At 39.7% G+C, this 25,670-nt stretch overlaps 1 protein-coding gene across 16 annotated transcripts in view; it reads left to right on the plus strand.

Moving 5' to 3' along the window:
• Positions 1-6,540: 6,540 nt before the first annotated feature.
• Positions 6,541-25,670, plus strand: part of LOC112669020 (maestro heat-like repeat-containing protein family member 1) — a 72,066-nt gene continuing 52,936 nt past the window's right edge. For 7 of the 16 annotated variants that reach the window (XM_025461790.3, XM_025461796.3, XM_025461793.3 and 4 more), the window contains exons 1-12: positions 6,542-6,688; positions 11,460-11,590; positions 12,616-12,722; positions 13,035-13,157; positions 14,063-14,222; positions 15,158-15,265; positions 15,815-15,969; positions 16,341-16,481; positions 22,568-22,666; positions 23,242-23,320; positions 23,868-23,978; positions 24,978-25,051. In XM_025461790.3, the coding sequence (XP_025317575.3) occupies positions 12,630-12,722; positions 13,035-13,157; positions 14,063-14,222; positions 15,158-15,265; positions 15,815-15,969; positions 16,341-16,481; positions 22,568-22,666; positions 23,242-23,320; positions 23,868-23,978; positions 24,978-25,051 (1,143 nt within the window). In that variant the 5' untranslated portion in view covers positions 6,542-6,688; positions 11,460-11,590; positions 12,616-12,629. Of the gene's footprint in view, positions 6,689-11,459; positions 11,591-12,615; positions 12,723-13,017; positions 13,158-14,062; positions 14,223-15,157; positions 15,266-15,292; positions 15,386-15,814; positions 15,970-16,340; positions 16,482-16,716; positions 16,755-22,567; positions 22,667-23,241; positions 23,321-23,867; positions 23,979-24,977; positions 25,052-25,670 lie in introns of those variants that run through there. The other 9 variants (XR_003142010.3, XM_025461794.3, XM_025461802.3 and 6 more) reach the window with 7 other exon arrangements.

Here is a 25,670-nt window from a genome sequence, read left to right on the forward strand (position 1 = left end):
TGTTCAGGAGGCTTGATTAGATTCAGGTTAGAGATGAGGAGAGCAACAGAGGTTATGCTAGGTTCTTTGCTCAGGAGGTATGTCATTTCTGGTTGTCTTGTGTGTGTGTATGTGTGTGTGTGTGATGTTGGCACCCATTGGTCAGCTATGAATTGTCAAAATGATGGTATTATTATATTGTTGCCTTTTCTTTTATTAGGTGGCATATTTCTGTAAAGAGATGTTGCCCCTTATAAACTGTTTTTTGTTACCCAATGATACAACTTATATAAAAAAGTCTCAATAATTGCTTGATTTATTCTTTTTATCACCTTTCAAAATAATCTGTTTTTTGAAATACACTTCAAAGATGACCACTTTTTTTTCCCTTTAAGAATCATTATGAACTCAGAGGTGTAAATGCATTTGATATATTTCAATACATTGTAGTTTTTATCTTCATTAATGTGCAGAATGTCTCATCTTTGGCCAGAAGTTCTTCAAATTGGCTCTTGAGAGTTGTTCACATCATCTTAATCTTTTTTAAAAAAAGATTTTATTTATTTGTTCATGACAGAGAGAGGGAGAGGTAGAGACACAGGCAGAGGGAGAAGCAGGCTCCATGCAGGAACCCCAATGTGGGACTCGATTCCAGGACTCCGGGATCATGCCCTGAGCCAAAGGCAGATGCCCAACTGCTGAGCCATCCAGGCGCCTTTCATTCTAATCTTTGATAGATTCCTTACTCATCAGGATGGCAATAGGTTCCACACTCATCTTATACATTTTTGGCCCCAGACCTGGAATCAACAACTTCTCCAAATTGAAAAATGGTATTGGAGGCCACAATCTTGGTGCTAGTGGTAGATATTTCTTTTTAAATATTTTTAAAAATTGGGGCACCGGGGTGGCTCAGTTGGTTAAGTGTCTGACTTCAGTTCAGGTCATCATTTCAGGGTCCTGACATCAAGCCCGGCAATGGGCTCACGCTGGTGGGGGGAGTCTGCTTGTCCTTTTCCCTCTGCCCTTTCCCTGACTCATGCTTTCTCTTTCTCTCTCTCAAATAAATAAATAAAATCTTGAAAAAATATTTTAAAAAACTGACAGCTTTCTTGAAATATAATTTAAATACCACAAAATTCACCAATTTTAAGTGTACAATTCAATGACCTTTTTATTGTATTTACAGAATTTTGCAACTATTACCAAAATCTTTTTTCCCCCACCAAAATCTAATTTTATAACATTTCTATCACCCCCAAAGAATTTCATGCTTACTAGAGTCCCTCCTCATTCTCACTCCCAGACCTAGGCAACCACTAATCTACTTTTTGTTTCTATGTATCTACCTATCCTGGACATTTGTTTGTTTGTTTGTTGTTGTTGTTGTTGCTTAAAGATCTTATTTATTTATTCATAAGAGACACAGAAAGGCAGAGACATAGACAGAGGGAGAAGCAGGCTCCAGGCAGGGAGCCTGATGTGGGACTCGATCCCAGGACCCCAGGATCACAACCTGAGCCAAAGTCAGATGCTCAACCAACTGAGCCACCTAGGAGCCCCTCACTTCCTTGATTGTGTCTTTTGAAGTGCCACAGTTTTAAATTAGCAGTTTTGTTTTTATCTTCCGCTTTTGCTTTTTGTCCAATACGAGACCACAAAAATTTACTTTATGTTTTCTCCTAAGTTTTTTTTTTTTTAAGATTTATTTATTTATTCATGATAGGCACACACACAGAGAGAGAGAGAGAGGCAGAGACACAGGCAGAGGGAGAAGCAGGCTTCATGCCCGGGTCTCCAGGATCACGCCCTGAGCCAAAGGCAGTGCCAAGCCACCGAGCCACCCAGGGATCCCCTCTCCTAAGTTTTTGTTCTAACATTCAGATCTGTGATCCATTTGAGCTATTTTTTGTGTGTGTATAGTGTCTGGTAGGGGCCCGAATGATTTTTTTTTTTAACCGAGGTTATCCAATTGCCCTAGCACCACTTGTTGAAAAGACAATTTCTTTCTCATCGAATTTTCTTGGTAGCTTTGTAGAAAATCAATTGACTATAAATGTAAGGATTTCTTTTTGGACTTTCGATTATATTCCATCAATCTATGTCTACCTTTATGCCAGTACTACACTGTCTTGATTATCTTTGTAGTAAGTTTTGAGATCAGGAAGTGTAAGTTCTCCAACCTTTCTTTTTTGGATTGTTTTGGGATTCTTTGTATTTGCATATAAATTTTACAACTAGCTTGCCAATTTCCACAAAAAAGGCAGCAGGGACTTTTGATAGAAATTGTGCTGAATCTGTAGACCAATTAGGGGAGAATATCCATCTTAATTTTGTTTAGTCTTCTGATCCATGGACATGGGATATCTTTCTATTTGTTTAAGTCTTCTTTAATTTCTTTCAACAAATTGTTTTGGGATGCCTGAGTGGCTCAGTGGTTGAGTGTCTGCCTTTGGCTCAGGGAGTGATCCTGGAGTTCTGGGATCGAGTCCCACATCGGGCTTTCTGCATGGAGCCTGCTTATCTCTCTGCCTCTCTGTGTGTCTCTCATGAATAAATAAAATCTTAAAAAAACCCAAAACAATGTTTTATAGTTTTCATTCTACAAGTCTTACACTCCTTTTTTTTTTCCAGTTTATTCCTAAGTATTTTATTCTTTTTTATCTTATTGTGAATGGGACAATTTTCTTAATTTAATTTTCAGATCATTGGTAGTGTATAGCAATGACAGCTGATTTTTATATATTGATTTTGTGAACTTGCTGAACTCGTTTATTAATTCTAGCTTTTTTTTTTTTTTTAGTGGATTTCTTAGGATCTTGTGTATATAAGATCGTGTCATTTGTGGATAAGACAGTTTAACTTCTTCCTTTCCAAACTGGATGTCTTTTATATCTTTGTTACCTAATTACCCTGGTTAGAATATTCATTACATTGTTGAATAGAAGTGGTGAGCATGTACATCTTTATTTTGTTCTCACTCTTAGGGGGAAAGCACTTGGCCTTTCACTATTAAATATGTAGGCTGTAGGCTTTCACAGATACTTTTTATCATATTGAGAGGAAGTAACTTCCTATTCCTAGTTTGTTGAGGATTTTTTCATGAATGGGTAGATAATATCTTTAATCCAATTTTACAAATAGGGAAACTAGCACTCTATTTACAGATGATCTGACTCTAAAGACCAAGCTCTTTCTTTTCTTTCTTTCTTTTTTTTTTTTAAAGTAAGCTTTATGGGGATCCCAGGGTGGCTCAGTGGTTTAGCGCCTGCCTTTGGCCCAGGGCATGATCCTGGAGTCCCAGTATCTGAGTCCCACATCAGGTTCCCTGCATGGAGCCTGCTTCTCCCTTTGCCTGTGTCTCTTCCTCTCTCTCTCTCTCTCTCTGTCTCTCATGAATAAATAAATAAAATCTTAAAAAATAAAAATAAAATAAGTTCTATGCCCAATATAGGGCTCAAACTCACAACCCTGAAATCAAGAGTCATAAGCTCTACCAACTGAACCAGCCAGGCACCCAAAGACCAAGCTCTTAATCACTGTGCTATCTCTCGATAGCGTACTCTTCCACTTATTTTCACACAGTCTCCTCTATATTCTTATTTTCTTCTTATTTTGTTAATATTGATGTTCTCCAGGATTCTTTGCACTTGTTATTCTCTCCTGGTCTTTGCACTAGTTATTCTCTCCTGAGGCAAAAGTATGGCTTTGATCATCACTTCTAACCTACAAATCGCGGTATCTCCTTAAACTCATGTATATCCTAATGCTTCCACATCTTATTCACTTGGATGGCTTTTTTTTTTTTTTAAGATTTTATCTATTCATGAGAGACAGAGAGAGAGAGAGAGAGGCAGAGACACAGGCAGAGGCAGAAGCAGGCTCCACGCAGGGAGCCTGACATGGGACTTGATCCTGGGACTCCAGGATCATGCCCTGGGCCAAAGGCGGATGCTCAACCGCTGGGCCACCCGAGCGTCCCTTCACTTGGATATCTAAAGAAATCTTAAACCCATCATGTTCCTAAAATTCCCTATTACCCCCTGTCCTCTCCCATGGGTTCCTCTTTCTATATTTTCAATATCTTTCTATATTTTCAATATTGAATGCTTCTTCCATTTACCTTATCCAAATCTGAACCTGGGAGTGATCACACATGCCTGCTTTTCCTTGGTCCTTCTCTCAACTCTTCTTTTTCTTCTCCTTTTTTTTTTTTTTTAAGATTTTATTTATTCATAGAGATGCAGAGAGAGAGAGAGAGAGGCAGAGAGAGAAGCAGCTCCATGCAGAGAGCCTGACGTGGGACTTGATCCCAGGTCTCCAGGATCACGCTCTGGGCTGCAGGCGGCGCTAAACCGCTGCGCCACCGGGGCTGCCCTCAACTCTTCTAATCAATTGCCAAGTTCTGCCCTATTTTAATCTCCAAAGTATCTTTATAATCTGTTCTTTTCTCTTCATCTCCATTGCTACTGGGTTGCTACCTCAAATCAAGTGAGGATTATTTTTCACTCCGGCTCTCAGTCTTGTCTTCCTCAAGTCCACCTTCCACATTATGAAGAGTGATGTCTCTAAATCACAAACCCTCTGATATGTAAGCCTATCAAAGACTCTCTGTTGCTACAGCATAGCAAACAAGGCCTTTCTTCCATTTACTTCCAAAATACAAGCGCATTTTGTACACTTCCACCAAATATCGAACTCATGAATGCACTTAAAGATATCAATCATGACAGCTACGTGACACTTGCATAATTTGGAGACATTATACATCATTTGAGTGATTCTATATGTATACCCCTTTACATATCATGTTGTCTCACACCTAAGTGTTTTTGTATACACTTTTATCTTTGTTTGAGAGGTTCCTTCTCCCTCCACATCATCCTCTCTACTCCTTTTCATGCTGAAAGACCACATTCACCAGCCCGTTCTCTCCGAAACCTTCTCTAACTTATACAGAATTAATTATGTGCTCTCATCTCTATTTTTTAAGAACATTGTACATGCCTATATTACAGTATTGTCCTATATTATAACTATCATGTTATTTACTCTTACTCTCTGAGATTCTTTGAGGTTAGCAATCATGTTAGATTTATCTTGAAAACCCTCACAACACCCATCATATAGACAATGCTAAAGAAGTTTTTCTAAAGTCACTTAAATTAGACTTTTTTCTAGAAACCTCCTTGCTTTTAATAGACCAGTTTCTAAATCATCAGTTTACATTTTTAAAAGAACATGCTTAATAATAACATTTTTTGGATGACAAAAGTGACATATGTTTATTTTAAACTGCATGGAACTTATAGAAAAGTCCTAGGAAGAAAATAAGAGTTCCTTATAATCTACCATCTGGATATGTTACCACTATGATGTATGTTCTTCCAGTTTTTTCCTGTGCATTTGTATATATGTGTATTTATATAATATAAACACATGTGTATATTCTGGATATATGTATATATAATATATAGTTGGATATATATATATAACAATGTTATACACACTTTTGGTAACTTGTCTCTTTTTAACTTAATGTTATATGAACATTTTGTCATGTCACTACATATTATTTTACAAAATTATTTTTAATGACTGCACATATATATGAACTGTAATGTAAAGTATCTTTGTGGGTTTTTTTTTAAAGATTTTATTTATTTATTCATAAGAGACACACAGAGAGAGAGAGAGAGAGGCAGAGACATAGGCAGAGGGAAAAGAAGGCTCTATGCAGGGAACCTGATGTGGGGCTTGATCCTGGCATTCTGGGATCATGCCCTGAGCCAAAGGCAGACGCCCAACCACTGAGCCACCCAGGTGTCCCTGTATCTGTGCACTTTTGAGTGTCAAGAAAATTTTGAATTTTTTACTTATAAATAATGCCATGGTAAGCATATTTGTATATTAACCCTGTGCACACTTTTTTAAAAAAATTTATTTATTTATGATAGTCACACACAGAGAGAGAGAGGGGCAGAGACATAGGCAGAGGGAGAAGCAGGCTTCATGCCGGGAGCCCGATGTGGGATTCGATCCCGGGTCTTCAGGATCGCGCCCTGGGCCAAAGGCAGGCGCTAAACTGTTGCGCCACCCAGGGATCCCCTGTGCACACTTTTGATTCAACATAACAAGTTTAAAAAATATAATTCATTCACTATTTTGTCAACACATTTATTGAATAGCTGCTATGCGGTAGGCATTTAAAAAATTTATTTATTTTAAAGATTCTATTTATTTGAGAAGGGGGGTAGGGACAGTAGGAGTGGAGAAGGAGGGCCAGAGGGAGAGGAGAAGCAGGTTCCCCACCAAGCAGGGAGCCCAACTACAGGGCTCCATCCCAGGAGCCTAGGATCATAACCTGAGCCAAAGCCAGAAGCTTAACCCACTAAGCCACCCAGGTGCCCCTGCAGCAGGTATTTTAAATAAATTATAATAAAGCCATTTCTCTCCAGGAATTATATTTGGGGGAGGGGAAACTCTAGTCCACCTTAGGTTCTTTAGAATAGAGCTGGTGGGTTAGTTCCAATGTAAGCATTCCAGGTTTGGTTGCTAAGATGTGATTATTTCTCAACAATTGGGTCGTATTCCCAGGAGATACTTCTTCTATGTCATCTTAACTGCTTCCTTGTAGTGCTGTTGTCTATCTGGTGTGGGTGAGAAGGACAGAAATAGGGACTGGAGCGGGGTCAGGCATAGAGAAGAGGTGAGTCTGAACATGAGAAATGAAGTAGAACAGTGGTCATGTAAGGGTAGCAAAGGGTCGGATTCAAGGGGCATTTAATAAGTAAAATTCTCTGTCCTGGCAGGTTTGTGGGTGGTGTGGGAGAGAAGTCAAAGATGACGAAGACTCAAGTATTGCCCAGAGTTAGGGATTAATTTTGGGATGGAGAGAAGATAATATGTTCAATGTTGGATGTGTTGAGTTTTAAGTACTACAAGAAATAAAGAATTATAAAATACCAAAATAAGGTTTTGCAACTCAACATCTGGAGAGAGATATTTTTTACTCTAAAAATAATATGAATTTATCCTCTCTTTCTATATATATTTTAAAAGATTTTATTTATTTATTCATGAAAGACACAGAGGGAGGCAGAGACATAGGCAGAGGAAGAAGCAGGCTCCCCTGTGAGAAGCCTGATGCAGGACTTGATCCCAGGACCCTGGGATCACAACTTGAGCCAAAGGCAGATACCTAACCACTGAGCCACCCAGGCATCCTGGCATCCTGTCTCAGTTTTTTTTTTTTAAGATATTTATTTATTTATTTATTTATTTATTTATTTATTTATGAGAACTACACAGAGAGGCAGAGACATAGGCAAAAGGATAAGCAGGCTCACTCTGGGTAGCCTGATGCAGGACTCAATCCCAGAACCTTGGGATTACAACCTGAGCCAAAGGCAGACACTCAGCCACTGAGCCACCCAGGCGCCCTGTGCCCCTATATTTTTCTAACAAAAGTCTAAAGTTCACCAATTCTCTATATTCCTTCTAAGGAAGATAAGGATCTTAGACTCTCTAATCACCCTACAACCTCACCTTTCTCATCGTTTGTGCTGTGTTGTCTAATGGTTCAATTTCATCATGATTTTAACCCCTTCAAGTTAGTTGTGATTATTATATTTCAGTCAATACTACTTAAACTTACCACCTTCTCAGGCTCCTAACAGAAAAATTATACATTCAAATTAGGATAATTCAAAGAGAATTTAACAAATAAATTAGAGCAACTATCTCTAACAAGTATGTGTGAGTAGAGATTAAGAAACCTGCAAGAAGCGGAGCTCCAGTGGCGCAATCGGTTAGCGCGCGGTACTTATACAGAAACCTGCAAGATAGTATAATATGCTGGAGCTAGTAACAGCCAGAGTTTTATCACCCCTAGGCCTGAAAGGATCTGGGGAGGGAGCAGTCTTGGAAAGCTGAAAGAAGCATTGTGCATACAGGGCTATCTTGAGAGAAGCAATGACCTCAATACACCCTGTCAGGAGGAACCAGGAGAATGCTGCTATGACATGACCATCCTTTCTGCAGTGTCCTATCAGGGCTCCCCATTGGCAAAACTTAATTGCAAGCCAGAGGACAAGGCGGTTTACTTGATGTAGCCTCCAAAACATTTAACAGAGTGAAGAACAGTGTAGGGAAGATCTGGAGAGCCAACAGAAGATACTCAGTTTACCAAGTGTTTTACTTATTCTTTTGTTTTGTTTTACTTATTCTTAGTACATATTTAATACATTTTTTGTATCCTTCTCTTTTCCAGATTTATTTTATTCCTTGCTGAAAGAAGGAAGTATATTAGTATTTCTTTCAATGGGGGCTTATGAATAATAAATTTCTTAGCTTCTCTGAAATGTCTTCATTTTGCTCTCACTCTTGAATGATAGAGATGAGTATAAATTTCTAGATTAATATTTTCCTTCAAAACTTGGAAGCTATTATTGCTTTGTCTCCACTAGTGTTGCTGATGAGAAGTCTGCTCTTGGTCTGGTAGTCTTCCTTTTGCAGTTAATCTTTCTTTCTCTGAATAATTTAGGATTCTCATGCTTTCTTTGGTCTTTTATTTTATTCCAATGTATCTAGATATGGATTTCTCTTTGTCCTGTGAAAGACTTGGTGCGCTTTTTCAATAGGAGGATTCATATTTGCTTTAATTCTGAAAGATTTACAGCCACGATCACTTCAACTATGACCTCTTGTCCATTTGCTCTATTCTGATGTTCCCATTAAGCATTTATTGGAGTTTTTCATCCATCTCTCTAAATATCTCTTTTTTATTTTCTTCCCTATGTGTCTGTGCTAGATTCTGGGTCACTTTTGCTACTGTGTCCTCCAATTCACTAACTTATTCCTTGGCAGTGTCTAGTCTACTATGAAACTTGTCTACTGAGTTGTTCAGTTTCTGTTTTTCTTTTCTGTATCATCTTTAAAAAGTATAACTTCTTGTTTCCTTCATGTAAAATCCTGTTTTTGTCTTACAGTACCTATTTTAACTTTAAAAAAATCTATTTTGTTAAAACACAGAAAAGTGCATGGAACAAGTATGTAGACCTCAAGGATTTATCGTAAAGCAAATGTCTGTGTCTCCACCAGCCAGCTCTCCCTATTGTGATCCTTCCTATTCATTACTCCCTCCCAAGATAACCATTAATTAAAAATATTTTATTGTTGAATTATAGTTGAAATACAATGTTATATTAGTTTCAAGTGCACAGCAGAATGATTTGACAATTCTATACATTGTACAATGTTCATTACAGTAAGTATAGTTACTATCTGTCTCCATACAGCATTATTGACTACATTTTTTACTATATTCCTTATGCTGCTGCCTTTCCATTTCTGTGACTTATTTATTTTATACCTATTTTATAACTATTTTTGTCTTTAGTTGTCTTATAGACTGTCCTATAATCTGGATTTGACTGATTGTGTCCTCATTTTAGATTTAAATTAAACTTAGTGGGATCCCTGGGTGGCGCAGCGGTTTAGCGGCTGCCTTTGGCCCAGGGCGCGATCCTGGAGACCCGGGATCGAATCCCACGTCGGGCTCCCGGTGCATGGAGCCTGCTTCTCCCTCTGCCTGTGTCTCTGCCTCTCTCTCTCTCTTTCTCTCTATGACTATCATAAATAAATAAAATTTAAAAAAAAGATTAAAAAAAATAAATTAAACTTAGTGAGCAAAAATACTAAGCATGGTGATATATATTTCCCATTGCACTGTCAGGAAGCACATGATATCAGTCAGTTCTTTTACTGGTGATTTTAAGTTTGATCACTTGGTGAAGGTGTTATCCATCAGATCTCTCTTGGTAAAAATGCTTTTTTCCTATTGTAATTAATGCATAATATATATAGTGATGCTTTGAGGCCATGTTAATATCTTGTTCCATTGAACTTTCTTGTCTATATCAATTATTTCATCTATAGTTGTAATTCTATCATTCCTTCTATATTTATTAGCTGGCATTTAAAAAAAATGGAATCCCTCCTCCACCACTATAATTACCATGCATTTATTAGTTCCAATTTGGGCCCATGTGTTCCTTTCTTTTTCTTTATTCTTTCTTTTTTACTTAATGGGTTTTAAATCTATTATCATCATTCTTTTTGATGTTCAAACTGTTGCTCATTTGGCTAGTGAGAGAACTCTTTAATCTGGATCTTCTGCATTTTTAATGTACACCCATTGGATTTTTGAGCACTTCCCTATTTCTGGCACAAAAAGAGACCAGTCTTTTTTTTTTTTTTTTTTTTTTTTTTGAGACCAGTCTTGTACTTTTCTTACTCCCAATCAGTAATCAGCCATTTCTCCAAGAAGGTTTCTTCCTTTTTTTTTTTTTTTTTTTTAAGAGTGGGGTATAGAGATGCCTGAGTGACCCAGGCAGTTGAGCATCAGACTCTTGGTTTTGGCTCAGACCATGATCTCAGGGTCATGAAATTGAGCCCTGAGTCAGGCTTCCTGCCCTGCAGGGAGTCTGCCTCTGCCTCTTTCTCACCCCTGCCCCTCTCCTGCTCCCCACCTTATGCTCGAGCTCTCTCTCTCTCAAATAAATAAAATCTTAAAAACAAAATGGGGTATTAATGTTATGTAGAAAGTAGGTCTGGGTAGCAGGTGTGCTCATTGCTATTGGGGTGTCATTGCTTCTGGGCCTCTTCGGTGGACGGAATACTTTAAATCATGAATTCTTACTTAATTTACTTAAAATTAATTAAAATTTGAGCATCATGGTCTCCCATTCCATATTTGCATCTACCTTCTTCCATGGTAACAATCCTGTTTCCTGAAAAATAGTATATTTACTACAATATACACAATAGTTTCAGAACTACATCTCCAATGACACTACCAATAACAAACTTATTAAGTAAAGTTCAAGTTCTTTATAGGTTTTTTTTTTTCCTTTAGGATATATCCCATTAAGGGCACACGCTTAGAATATTGTGTTTAAAACTTACTTGAATAACTTTTCTCCATAGCTACACAATCAGTTTCAAAGATTTATTTATTTATTTGAGTGAGAGAAAGAGAATGAGTGGGAGGAGGGGAGGGAGAGAGAATCTCCAGCAGACTCCACATTGAGCATGGAGTCCAACATGGGGCTCAATCTCATGACCCTGAGATCATGACCTGAGCCAACACCAAGGTTCTGAAACTCAACTGACTGTGTCACACAGGTGCCCCCAATATTTCCCTTTTTTTAAACATACTATGCATATTCATTTGATGATGAGGAGGAGGAAGAGGTTGGCAACAATGATTATCATTACTATTATTTTATTTACATCTTTGAGAGACTGTTTTACAAAATTAATCTCCTCTGAAGTAATTTCCTGTTCCAATTGTTGATTTTGTTATCTTTCACAGCACTAGATTTCTACATGTCTTTGGGAATTTGGGTTTGTTCATTTTAAGTAACATCTCTCTATTTCTTTTCCTTCCCCTTTTTCTCCCCTTCTGTACAATACAGTTCCTTTCCCAGTTGCTTTTTTGGTTGTCTCATTTGCTACCTCCAACCCTGATCTAATGTCCAGTACCTGGTCTTAAAATGACAATAAAGAGCTCTTCTCCTATAGACATACGGGGATGCTGTGGATTCAGGTAGAGTGCCAACAGTTTCTAATTGAGAATAATAATCAGTATTTACTGAGTTATTACTATATGCTAGGCACTATTTTACATAAATTATTTCGTATAATGTTCCTGACAACTTTATGAGTTAGATACTGCTACAACTACTACTGCTACTATCACTACCACAATGATGACCATTTTATAAATTAGTAAAGTAAGTAAAGCATGTTAAATAATATCTTTAGTAAAGACAAACCAGAACATATAAATCAGTCAATCAAACAATCATCCATCCTTGCTGGTAGTAGATAGACTGAACTTAGACTAAATCAGTTTTCTGTTTTGTTTTGGTTTGTTTTGTTTTGGTTTGGTTTGGTTTTCTATCTGACTGCTCTGAAAACTATTAACCAAGACTATGAGTATGTCATTAGAGTATAAGTTTGTAGTTTATAGTAATCAATTTTTCATAGTGTTATGGACAAGCACTCCCCTACACCAAATCTCTATCCAACTTTTACCCATAGAAGGCAGTTTATGATCTCAAGGGGAAAGATGTGATCCAAAGGACAGGCTGAAATCTTGAGAACTGATACCTAATAGCACATAGCTCATCTTTCTTGGCTCTCATGCAAATTTTTTTTTAAAAGATGTATTTATTTATTTTAGAGAAAGAGTGAGCAAGCAGGGAGAGGGTAGAGGGAGAGAGAGAATCCTTGCTGAGCATGGAACCTGACTTAGGGCTCAATTGCAGGATCCTGAGATCATGACCAAGCCACTTAGGTGTTCCTCTTATGTTAATTTTTAATATATTTATTTTACATATGAAGAAAAAGAGTCTCCAGGAGTTAAGTAAATTGCCTAAGAATATATCGCTAATGGGGGGGGGGGTGGCAGACTCTGAGTCAGGAGTCAAACAATACAAGTTTGACTTGTATCTTCTCATTCTTAATATTTTTTGAATGTTTTTGTCGTACCATGATACCCACCTCTGATGAAATACCTATAGCAAGAGAGAAACAGCTCCCGCTCTTCACCCTCTTTATTTCTTACAGAGATATTTATAGTTATGGTAGGCTCCTCAGATATCACTGACAGAGAATGGGGTATCTCAGGAAAGAACATTGAGGACATCATGGAAGCACTCCAAGTTGCTGATCAGGTGAGGACATCTCAGACATCTTACTGGCTCCATCAAGGTAGCTGGTTGGGTATACACTCATTGTGCCAGGAGAGTGGGAAAAATTACCAGTCAGCTGAGCACTACTTGGTTCAATCCATTCATAGCTCCAGGTCTAATTCCTGTGTCCCTACTCTGATCCATATACCTTTTCCATCCCCTTAATCCCTGATCCAGCTTTAATTCTCTTCCTAGATTCACTCCTCCCTTCCTTTTTCTACCAGGGATCATTGCTCTCTTTATTATCTTTACCCTTCAACCTTTCTTTCTTCTTGAGTCTCCTCTCTCCTATAGTTGTCAACAGATAATGTCTTACAAACTCTCAAGTTGCTGAAAGTCAAAATCCTAAATAACAAGATGGCAACTTCACTATGCCAGAAAGTGACAGATACCATCGTTGACTACCTGAGAACAATGGTGAGGAGCATGTGCCTCTGGGCTGGGGGCTTTGGGGGAAAAAAGCATCCCAGGTCTGAGCCTAGGAGTTCTTTCTGGTGGATGATGGCACTTGAAAACTAAGTGGTATCTGGGATATGAGTGTTTTGTTTCTAAACAGTTTGCTAGAGTCCATATCTAGCACTCTGAGGATATCTCAAGAATTGTGACCTAGACAGAATTAGAAGATACAGTGGTGAAGTAAAGTGATGAGGTAGGAGATGTGAGATGGAAAGGGGGGAAGGATTTGGGTTATTGGGCTCAAAGTCTGACCTGGTTTTCAGAGTGTATCCTAGGATACCTTAGGCAGTAACCTTTGTTATTGCAACTCAACTAATCATCTCACTCTATTTAGTCAACTATTTGAATCTACCTACCTGTGTGTTAGCCCATCTTTAGACTGAACATTCATGATTCCTACCTATACTTTATAGTTACTTTCCTGACACTGGGTTAATCTGGTTTCTTATTTTCTTGGTTAACTACCTACCTATGAGGTATCTTTTTTCTGGTGTACCTGCCTTCCTTGGCATGCCTGTCTTCTGATCAAAACTCCTGACCTGCCAAGGACTTCCAAAGTTGCTTCCATAATTTATCCATTCACATTCCTGATGATTCACTTGTTGCTGTAGAGGAATCTTGTGCTCTGAACTTCAATCCCCACTTCTACCCTAACACAGAGACTGCACATTTCTTGTCCACCCGTCCTTTGCACACTCTAGGAAGCTCCAGCCCTCCATCACTGGGAAGGTATATATTGGATAGGGTGGTAGGTGAGCTCTTGCTTTCCAAATGGAGAATAATCACTTATTGACCAAAGCTGATTCTCAGAAGATATGGCACTCATCTTGGATTAGCTTTGGAACAGTTAGTCTTTCTCTTTCCAGAAGCCACAGGGAGAACTGGAGGAGTTATGTACTGGGATCCTAACGGCTCTGGGGTTCCAGTCTCCAGGAATAGTCATCTTCAAATTGTGGGACAGATGGCACAACAACCTGCCCCCAAATTGCCTCCTGATTGCAGTGGGGAGACTCATCTTCTTCCAGGGTATAGTATGAGTTAGTCTGAGAAGAGGACAGGGGCAGTAGGGGGCGGGGGCATTGTATGTGCTCTAGATTAGCTTTATCCTCCTGATTTCTCTCACTGGACATTTCCACTTAGTTCAGTCATGGGTGTCTATGTGTAGGTGGGAGGGGGACAAACTAGGATCCTTGTTGAGCTGCTGGGAACTCAGGAGGGAGTTTTTGGAGACCAAGAATGGCATAGTAGGACATATAAGGGCATGAGCGACTGTGGAGCTGGAAAAGAAGACTCCAGGTGGAGATAGAAGGCAGAATAGAAAGCCCCATTCAACAGTGGTGGGGAGAGGCAAGGAGGAAGCTAAGAGTGTTTTATTTAAGGGAACCTGCAGTATTGAATTTGATTAGAGGCTTGGAAGGTAATAGAGTAGCAGGATGAGGCAGAGAATCACCATACAAACTCTGTCCTGGTGGCTACTGGTGATGGTGGTGGCTCTCTTACCCATTCTGCTCCCCTCTCCCAGTCACAAAGTGTGAAAAAAACAGTCAAGTCAGTGCGCTAGTGGCAGTGACCCACCTTTTCTTTATCATTTGGAACTGGGGCCAAAGAGAGCCAGAGGGGAGTAAGTTTGCCCTCTGGGAATTAGGTTCAAAATGACAAGGCTTGTGGTTTGGGCTGCACAGCAAGCTCAGAGGACACAACAAGAGAAGCTGGAAACATGTCTCCTGTTTGCATCTAGTCAAGGCAAACAGTTTCACATCCACTTCAGACAGCATAGCTCTTTATTTCCTAAGGGTCCCTAGAAGAGAGTGTACCAATACCTTGCATGTGTATGCTCTACTAACATCTAGTATTGAGCTTAATCTTCCCAGCAGCCCTGTGCAGTAGTCACATCAGGAACTGTACTCCTGTTTAACAGTTTAAGAAGCTGAAACTCAGTTAAATTAAATAACTTGTTCCAGGTTGCCCAGACTCTGAAGGCAGAGCTAGGATCAGAAACCAGGCCTCCTGGACCCAATCTATAAAGTTTCCTGCACTAAGGCTAGGATGCTCCCCTCCCTGGCATACAGGTACCTTTCCTATGCTCTCCCTCTTAGGTGCAGCCCCCTATATTGGTATCACATGGGAATATATCCTACGCCTTCTGAGGGTGGCCCAAACGGAGGCTGACATGTTGGCAATATGTCATGGTAAGAGTCAGAAGGGTCTGGGGAAGAGTCCATTGGAATCAGGGAGGGAGGAAAGAAGAACAAAAATCCCTGAATAAGGATCCCAGAAAGCTAGGAAGGGACAGGAAAGGCTGAGAGCAGGCCAGGTGTTAGCAGCTGCTCTTCTCCATCTGACTTCTTAGCCTGGTGTGGAGCAAGGACCAGGCTTGATAGCGATGCTGTGGGTGTTGATATCCTCAACCACTTTCCCTTCCCCTTCTGGGTGGACTATGTGTGGTCAGATAGGAAAGATAGTTGGGGAGGTGGTGAATGGGTTGGCATTTCCCGCCATAGGGCACCATAAACCCTTTCAGGGTGGGGATGAGAGGACTATGCCCATATGTGTGTATGTTGCCCTTCGTGGGGAGGAAAATGGGGAGGGGCAGCTCAAACTCCCTGCACCCCTCACAGTGCTCAAAGCATTGGTTATCAGTGTCCGGAAACATCTGGATCTGGGTACTAAAGAAGATGAAATAATGGACATCACACAAGAGGCAGCATCCCTCAAGGCTTACCTCACCCTCCGGCTTCTCTTCAATCGTTGGTCCCTGAAGAGCAACAACAAGGTGGGAGTTGGAGATAGTGGGGTTGGATGGATCACTGAAGGAGTAAGTCTTGAGCAAAAGATGGGGCAGGGCCATGTCTGTGTACTTACTGGTGGAAGGATAACTTAAATGGCTCTTCCAAAAGAGAAGAGTGATTTTCCTCAGGCTCCTCTTCCCATTCTCCAGAAAAGGATACTGTCAGAAAATGCTACTGTCCAGTCACATATTTGTTAAGTATGCAATTAAGCAATTTACATTTACTGATTATTACTCTTAGGCAGGCATTATGCTAGGCTCTGGGAATACAAAGATGAATAAGGAAAAGCCCCCAAGAAACTGTCTTGCCTTCATCCCTGAGCTGAGGCAAGTTTGTTATGTCTCCTTGGGCACAGGTGACAGAGCAAGCTCTGGTGATAACTGGCCACCTCTTCTTCCTCATGCCACCATCCAAACTCAAGAACCAAGTAAACCGGTTAACCCGATGGTTAATGACTTTGATATCTGCAAAAGTGGTACCTTTCTACATTTCTCAGGTGATTGGAATGGGGTGAGAAGATAATTTAACTAATTTATGTTTTCCACATTTATTGAGTAGTTAATGCTGGGGTTGCAAAGCATGGCCCACAGGCCAAATCCAGCCTGAAGCTTGTTTTTGTAAAATAAGGTTTTATTGGAATTTCACTATGCATATTCGTTGAATTTGTCTAGCCTTTTGAATAATCTCTCTTTCTTGTCTCTGACCTCTAGATTCATATTTAAATGGCTCATAAGAGTAGATCAAGCCCACCTGGATAATCTGTTTTAAGGTCAGCTAGTGTGGGACCTTAATTACATTTGCAAAGTCCCTTCATATCAACACCTTAATTGAATAACTGGGAGAAGGGGCCTGGAATTTGGGTGGCCATCACAGAATTCTGCCTACCTTAGAATTATTATACTAATATTACGTATTTTTAGGAGCAGAACTAGAACCCAAAATTTCTGATCGTTATTTCAGTCCTTCTTCCATTTGAGTGGCATTCCTTAAACCAAATTCCCTCCAACTTTTAATGGGTATTCCACAAAAACAAGCTGTGTTATTTAGTAAAACGGGTGGGAAATACTGCATTAGAATTAAATGTCTTAAATATCTTAAATGTAGGATTTCTTAGAGCCTTCAATATGTAGGCTAGTCTTGTCCTCCAAGAAGCAAATACCAACACGGATTAGGTGCAGGAGATCTATTGAAGGAACATTGAAAATAGGGAAAACTGCGAGGGAGCCAGAGGAAGTTGGGAGCCATCAGATTGTGATGTATGTCTGACATTTGATAAGGAGAAAGGGAAAGAGGAAAGGAAGGGTAGGGGAAAAGAGAGGCAGGTCTTAGATTACAGTGTAGTTCTTTTTTTTTTTTTTAAGATTTTATTTATTTATTCATTGAAGACACACAGAGAGAGGCAGAGACACAGGCAGAGGGAGAAGCTGAATCTTTCCAGGGATCCCCATGCAGGACTTCATCCCAGGACCCCAGGATCATGACGTGAATCAAAAGCAGACCTTCAACCACTGAGCTACCCAGGCACCCCTACAGTGTAATTCTAAGAAAGTTTCAGTAAGGCCAACAGGGAGTCACTAAACTAAAGTCACTCATCAGAAAAGTCCCATGTCTTGAAGGAGTAGGCCTGCCTTAATGGGCTGCCATACTCCGTCACTGGCTGGGAGAAACCTGTGGGGAGCTGGCTTCAGTTTTAACACAGTAATGGATTTTAGAGCATGACAGCTGGAGATAATGGTCAATTATGCACCTCAGAATAGGCATCTGAGAGGCATATTTTTCAGGGTTGCTAAATATGCTAATGTGCATTTGTGAATTTCCAAGATGAGGAATGTTTTTTTTTAAATAGTGCAACACTCCTTAGCATCGAGTTTCCAGGGACTACAGTTTGCAGTCTACCATTGCACCACTACCTCAAATGCACTTTCCTCGTGAGAAAGAGATGACCTTTCTCACATAGGTTTTCTAAGTTTTGCGTATTAGTGGACCAACCACACAATCTCTTGTTTACTCTCCCTCCTGGCACATGTCTGTGTGTTGCCTAGAGTAAGGTCTATGAATTCATAACAAAGGTTTGTTCTGTGTAGCCAATTAGCCAGTTAGAGGATGAAATTTGTATCCCAACTATCAGTCTGCAGATTGTGTAGGTGGATAGTCTACCCTCCATCTTGGCTGACGGTGGAAATGTTTTTGACAACCCCCTTTCCCCTTCTCCCTCCTCCTCCTCTCTCACTCCAGGGGATGGTGATTAAGAATCAAGATAGTTGTCAGTCCATAGCATAATTTTGTTCGGACATCAACCAGCACTAACCAACTCTATTTTAACGAGCTGGCCGTGATGGGAATCCATCAGGTATACGAAAGGAAAGGAAATGTTGAATATCCAAAACCCAGTGGAGGAATTTCTGCTTCTGGTAAAGATGGAGTAACTGGGGTCAAATTTACCCTCTTGCTTGAAACAACTAAAAAGTTGGATAAAATATATGAAATGATGGTTTTTAAAACATTGGACATCAGGTAACAAAGAACAGTGATTCCTGAGGATCAGGAAAGAAATGAAGTGAGCCCTATTGCCCCACCTAATTTTCTTAGGAGAATTTCCAGGTGGTGGCATAGGGGAAAAAAACTCAAGAAAGAGTCTGGTGGACTTCCTGAGTTTACAAGATGGCAATGAAAATCCAGGAGGCCAAGGCACCTAGAGTTTACAGGGCAGAATATTAAACAGTACATGCATGTGAGGAAACTGTCTCAGATGAGGAAAAGAACAAAGAATTGAGAGAACAGTAGCCGGCACTTACACAGGACCAGGAATAGTGCCTGTTCCCACCAATCAGCCTGAAGCTTTTATAATTCACAGGCATTGGGTCAAATACTGAGAAGGTAGGGCAAAATTAAGAACAGGCTGACTACTGTTATGGTCTAACTAATCTTAAAAGCAAGACCCCCACCCCAAATCAAATTATTTCCAAGTAACTGCATCCTGGAAGAAATTCAAGAGTATAGGAATACAAAATATCCAGCACTCAATATGGTAAATTCACTACGAATGGCTTTAAATAAAAAATCACCAGGCATGCAAAGGTGTGGGAAACTGATTTATAATAGGGAGAAAAATCAACCCAAACTGACCCAGAACTCACACAGATGTTAGAAATAGCAGACAAGAACATTAAAAAAGGTATTATAACTGTAACTCTGTAGGTTTGAAAGCTAGATTGGAAAAGAAAAGATTGATTAACTTGAAGACATAGCAATAAAAATTATACAAAATGAAACAGTGATAAAAAGGAGGAGAAGGAAGAAGCTTCAGTGAGATATGGACAACCTCAAGCAGCCTAATTTATGTTTAGTAAAAGTCCCACCAAAAAGGGGAAAGACAGAAAAAAATATTTGAAGAAATAGTGGTTGAAAATTTCCAAATCTGAATAAAATGATAAATTCACATTTCCAAGGCACTAAGTGGACTCCAAACACAAGAAATATAAAAATAACCACACCAAGCCATACCATAATCAAATTTCTCAAGACCAGTGAAAAAGAGAAAATCTTAAATGCAGAAAGTAAAAACAAAAACAAAAACAAACAATAGCCTATTTCTCATTGGAAATAATGGAAGCGAGAACATAGTAGAATTCAAGGTACTGAAAGTAAAACACTATATCCTAGAATTCTGTGCTTAGTGGTAATATATTTCAGAATGAATGAAAAAAATTTTTTTCACATATAAAGAAACTGAAATAATTCATCACCAGTAGACTCAGTAGAAATGTTAAAAGAAGTCCTTCAGGCACAAGGAAAATGATACCAGATGGAATTATGAATTTATACAAAAGAATGAAGAGAACCAGAAATGGTAACTGTGTGAGTAAATACATATTTTTCCTTATTTAAAAAATCTCTTTAAAAGGTAACTATTTAAGCAAAAGTTATAACAATGTAGTGTGGAGTTTATTTCAGATAGAAGTAAAATATATGACAACAGGAATGCATGGGTGGCTCAGTGGTTGAGCGTCTGCCTTTGGCTCAGGGCATGATCCTGGGGTCCAGGGATCGAGTCCCACATCTAGCTCCCTGCAGGGAGCCTGCTTCTCCCTTTCTCCCTCTGTCGTGTCTCTGCCTCTCTCTGTGTGTCTCTCATGAGTAAATAAATAAAATCTTTAATATATATATATATATATATATATATATATATATATATATGACAACAGGGATCGAGTTGTCATACAGGGATGTCAACAGGGATCGAGATGTCAACAGGGATGACAACAGGGATTGAGTCCCACATCTGGCTCCCTGCAGGGAGCATGCTTCTCCCTCTGTTGTGTCTCTGCCTCTCTCTCTGTGTCTCTCATGAGTAAATAAATAAAATCTTTAAAATATATAAATATATATATATGACAACAATAGCACAAAGTGTAGTGTAAGTATACCTATACTTAGTGTACATAAAATCATGTAATATCACTTGAAAATTGACTGGGATAAGTTAAAAATATATGCTATAAACCCTGTAGCAACCACTAAAATAACAAAGAGTTATAGCTAATGAGATTTAAACATCCCTCTTCAACAATTGATAGAATGAGAGATGATCAGAAAGTGTATGTAAGATCTGAGCACTATCAAACAAGTTGACCCAATTGGCACACAGATTGGAAAGGAAGTATAATTGTCTTTATTTACAGGTAACATGATAATCTGTATAAAAATATGAAATGCTTAGGAATAAATCTGAAAAAAGATAGGTAATACATGTACATTGGAAACTGCTAATCATTGCTGAGGAAAATTAAAGAAGACTTAAATAAATAGAAACATATGCAGTATTCACGTACCAAGATCCAATATTGATTAGGTATCAATTCTTCCCAAGTTGATCTGCAGATTCATTGCAATACTTTTTTTAAATCTCATTTTTATGTAAACTCTATATTAAACATAAGGCTTATACCCTTAACCTTAAGATCAAGAGTCTCATGCGTTCCACTGATGGAACTAATCCAGCCAGGTGCCCCAGATTCATTGCAATCCCAATCAAAATCCTAGCAAGCTAATTCTAAAATTCATATGGAAATTCAAAAGACCCAATATAGCCAAAAAAGTTTACAGAAAGAAGAACGACTTATAAAACTACAACAATGGAGACTATAGTACTGGCATTAAGACAGATGAATGGATAAGTGGAGTGGAGATTCCAGAAATAGAGCTACATATTTACTGTCAATTGATTTTCTTGGCAAAGGTGAAAAGGCAATTCTTTGGAAAAAGGATAGTCTCTTCAACAAATGGTGCTGGAACATTTGGTTATCCATACACAAAAGGATAAACTTCATTCCACATCTCATACCATGTACAAAAATTAACTCAAAATGGCTCATATTTAAATGTAAACCCTAAAACTAGCAAAGCTCTAGATGGAAACAGGAGAAATTTGTGTGAACTGGGGGTAAGCAAAGATATCTTAGCCACAACATGATCCATAAAAGAACAAATGAGTAAAGTGGACTTCATTGAAGTGAGTAACTTCTGTTCTTAGAAAGGTACTATTAGAACGAAAAAACAGGCCTCAGACTGGGAGAAAATATTTGCAAATCACGTAGACATCCAGAATATATAAAGAACCCTCAAAACCCAATACAAATAATTTTAAAAGTGGGCAAAAAAACCTTGAATATATACTTCACCAAAGAAGATATGAGGATGTCAAGTCAGCACAGGAAAAGTTGCTCAACATTGTATAGACGTTAGGGAATTCAAAATCACCATGAGATGCTATTACATATCTGTTAGGATTAAATTGGCAAACTACTTTGGAAAACAGTTTTGCAGTTTCTTATAAAGGAAATGATAGGTCAGTAATGGCAGAAAGCAAGTCAGTGTTCACCCGGGGAAAGGAAAGGTCCTGGGAGGGGAGGGAAGGAGGAATTACAAAGATATAAGAGGAAACTTTAGGTGTGGTGGATATGTTCATTATGTTAATTGTGGTGATGGTTTCATAAGTTTATACATTTATCAAAGCTTATTAAATTGTACACTATATATATGTACAATTTTTTGTGTGTCAATTAATTGTCAATAAACCTGTTTTAAGAAAATCAAATGGAGTGTTTACACATGTGAAAACTAAGGTTATTTGTAGAACTCTCATACCAGCAATAAAAAGAACCCACAAAATAAGAGAATCCATTAGGTAGAAAGTAGAAACAGACTTTTAGACTTGGTTTTCAGAATTTTGAAAGTCACAGAACCATAAAACCAGTTTTTGCTTTGGCGATGATTAATTTATCCTGCTCCTTTGAAGTCAGCCAATACTTGAAATGAAGTGCCCTAAAGGTTTCTGTGTAATAATGAGATTATTTGGAAATAAGTGTAGCTTACCGGGCAAAGTGGAAGGGCAGGTTGATGGCTATATTTGGCTATGAAAGAACTAGACCCTGAGCTTTTTTGGGGGAGGTCCAAGAGCACAGTGTGAAACTCTGATGACTTGGGGCCATCCTTGAAGAGAAGCTGTGAGGACAGAGGATTTCTTTTGAGGCTGTGGAAAGTCTGGGCTAACTTCTGCTTACTCTGTCCTTATGCACACAGTGTATCTGCCAACTTACGGAGGCTCTGGCTCTTAGTGGCTATGGAGGTATAAACTTGGAATCCCAGCTGGAAAATATTATAGGCATGCTGTTCGAACAGGTGAGTGCTGTGGGGCTAGAAGAATCCTGGGCTTGCTCTTTCTCTCTTCTTTGGAGGTGATGGCTACCCTAGCCCAGGTCACAACCTCCACAAATGCAGGTATCTTTCACATGGTGACCTTAACCATACACATCTCAGGTTTCTCTGGAACAAGTAAATACCCAGATTCTGGGCACAGACTGGGATATTCTCCATGAGGTAAATTGGGTACATTCTGTGTATTTCTTGAAGGTCACAGACTTTTGTTGCTCCCCCTAATCTCTGGTTAAAGGGCAGAACGTTCAAACTACTCTATCATGCCTGTGGGAAATGTCAGGCCCTCTGTATTGCAGCCTAGAGTAGGAAGAGGACAATTGAACATTTTGTAAAAAAGTGTTACTTTCTTTATGTTTAATTTGTTTGCCACTGTCTTCTTCCCTTTGGGGCTGGGAATGTGGATTCCTGGTTCTGTTTTCCTGTCCTCCCTTATGGCTAAGCACCATCCCTTCCACGGATGCATGCGTTTGTTTCCTGATCCACACCCATGGCCCCTAGTTTCAGTCCTCCCAGATCTAATGGCCTTGGTCTCCCCACAGCTGAGTGAAACAGTCAAGGACTCAGATTCTCTCTCTGTACAGAACCACAGCCTTGCCCTGAGGTCTTTCTACAACCTGAGTAAGTTAACAGTTCTCTAAATCCAGGTATTTGTGTGGGTGGGCACTCAGGATCACAGTCCCTGGACTGGAGCAGGGACCTAGGTTCCCATAAGGGGCTTCCATCTTTCTAGACAAGATGCAAAGTAATCTGTGTGAGCTTTGCTTGAAACACAGTGAATCTCCAGGGGTATAGACATAGCTCCAGTCCCTTCACCTAAATTGGCTTCCCTTTCTCCTTCACTGATCTCCAGCTTAGAAAGGTGATCTTGTAATTTTTCAACACTGATAATCAGGAGAGGTGTGCTGACCTATGGGAGGGCCCAGGGTGGAGCAGGCGAGGAGAGATAGGGCCCAGCTCAGGGAAAGTATCTGGCCCCATGCTTGGGACATGGTAAATGCTAGACAAACGCTGACTCTCTTTTTTCCTCCTTCTTTTCTCCAACCTAAAGGACCCTAATCTATCTAGTTCATGGCATCATGATTTGCTATAAGCATGATTTACTTCTACTTACCACTTGCTACTTAAACATACCCTTGATTCCCTTGTATTTGCACCCTTCTGATAGTCCAGTTATACAACGATCAGGTGATACCCTTAATACGAAAGAACATGCAAACCAGTGATCCAGCCAAGATAGTATCAGCCCTTCAAGTTTTCATGCATGTGTTCCAGGAAGGTGAGTGGGAATTGGCCTGGTCCTGGGAATCTTCTTTCCTATGAGAGCTCTTTTTGCTAGGAGACAGTCCCATGTGGAAGTTAAAGGCACAGTTTTAAAGTTAATGCAAACTCATAGTAAACTCAATAGGTATAAATCTTGGCTTCACTTCTTATTAGCTGTGCAAACTGGGGAAGATTGCTTTTAGTCGGTACCTCTATTTTCTCACCTGAAAATAGCTCTGAAAATGGAGGTAATATTAATACCTACCTTTAGGGTTTTTAGTGAAAATTAAATGAGAAGATATACGTGAGGTGCTTAGACCAGCTCCCACTATGCAGTCAGTTTTATAATGGATTAGCCTATGATTATTATCTTGGGGAATAAGCTTCGACTCCAATCAAGTGTTTGCCAAACCTTCGCTGTGTGCTTAGCACAATGCAAGGCACTACACATTAACACTTAAATGACATGTAGTCCTTGCTCTCAAGCAGTTTGCTACTGAGTAGGGAATATAAGGGTGTTCAGACAGTGAAACAATGCAAGAAAACATGTGAAAAGTTGTTTAAATGTGACCATAGTTATGTGTAATTGGAATATAGAGGGGGTCAATCAGGAAATGGGATGGGCTCTGTGTAGGACATGTACTCAGAGCAGGGAAAGAGATTATAATGGTGAGTTGGGAGAGGGAATTCACAAAAAGAAGAGCAGTGGTCATAGTTCTAAAGGTCGAGATTTACGGGGAGGGGGAACAGCTTGACTGGAGAGGTAGGCAGTCACAGGATGCCAGAAAGGACTGGGGCTCCTATGCCAGCTTGATGAAAATCCTGTTTTTAGGTCACTCTTTAGTCTGGTTTGAAGCAGAGGGGTGATGGAGATAATCTCTGGGGTCTCTACCTGGCCTTTGAAGACCAGGACAGTACCTGAAATTCCTCCCACCTGTCTGTCTTCTTGTGCCTCCTCAAACAACAGAGGAGGTGGGAGGAAACTGATCCCCAGTTGCATGTGTCTTTTTTCTAGTGCCCCAGACAGAGCAACTGCAGAGTGAAGTGATGCATTCAGTGATAATCATGATCCAGGAGGATCTCAAACCAGTGAGCAGAAGGGCTGAATGTTTGGGCTGGGAGGGTAATTGCTTTCTTGAGACCTTGAACTTGGGTAAAATGGTGAGGGGACAGTGGTTCGTGGATGAGGAGAGAGGTAAGGAATCCCCTGACTAACCCCCTCCTGGCCTCACACTCTCCCCATGAGTTCCATTTGGGCTTTTCAGAGCCTGAGGAGGATTTAAGAAGTGGACAGGTAGTTCCAACTTATTTGCTGAGGCTTGTCAGTGGGGACCCAAAGCTCTAAAGAATACTAATTCTGCTCCCTAAAAATTCAATTTACTTGGAGAGGGAAGACCTCAAATGTCATATCTAGGATGGGGTCTGAGAAGCCATATTTTTTACAAGCTTTGCCAGCATTGGAGGCATCAGAGACGGCTCCCAGCTCTGAATCATGTAGGACAGGGAGGAGAAGAGCAGTGGTTTAGGGTGCCAAGTGGACAATGACATCATCCCTAAAAAGTCCTAAATCTTCAGCAGGTTGGCAGAGAGACTGAGATCTTGAAGGCCAGGTCCTTAGAACTTGTGGGATTCATTCCTGGCTTTTCTATGAAGGCCAGAACTTTTCCTGAACTCTGATCTCTCCCTACCCAATCCTTCTGCCAATTTC

Source organism: Canis lupus, chromosome 27, assembly GCF_003254725.2.
Source record: "Canis lupus dingo isolate Sandy chromosome 27, ASM325472v2, whole genome shotgun sequence".
NCBI classification, from domain to species: domain Eukaryota; kingdom Metazoa; phylum Chordata; class Mammalia; order Carnivora; family Canidae; genus Canis; species Canis lupus.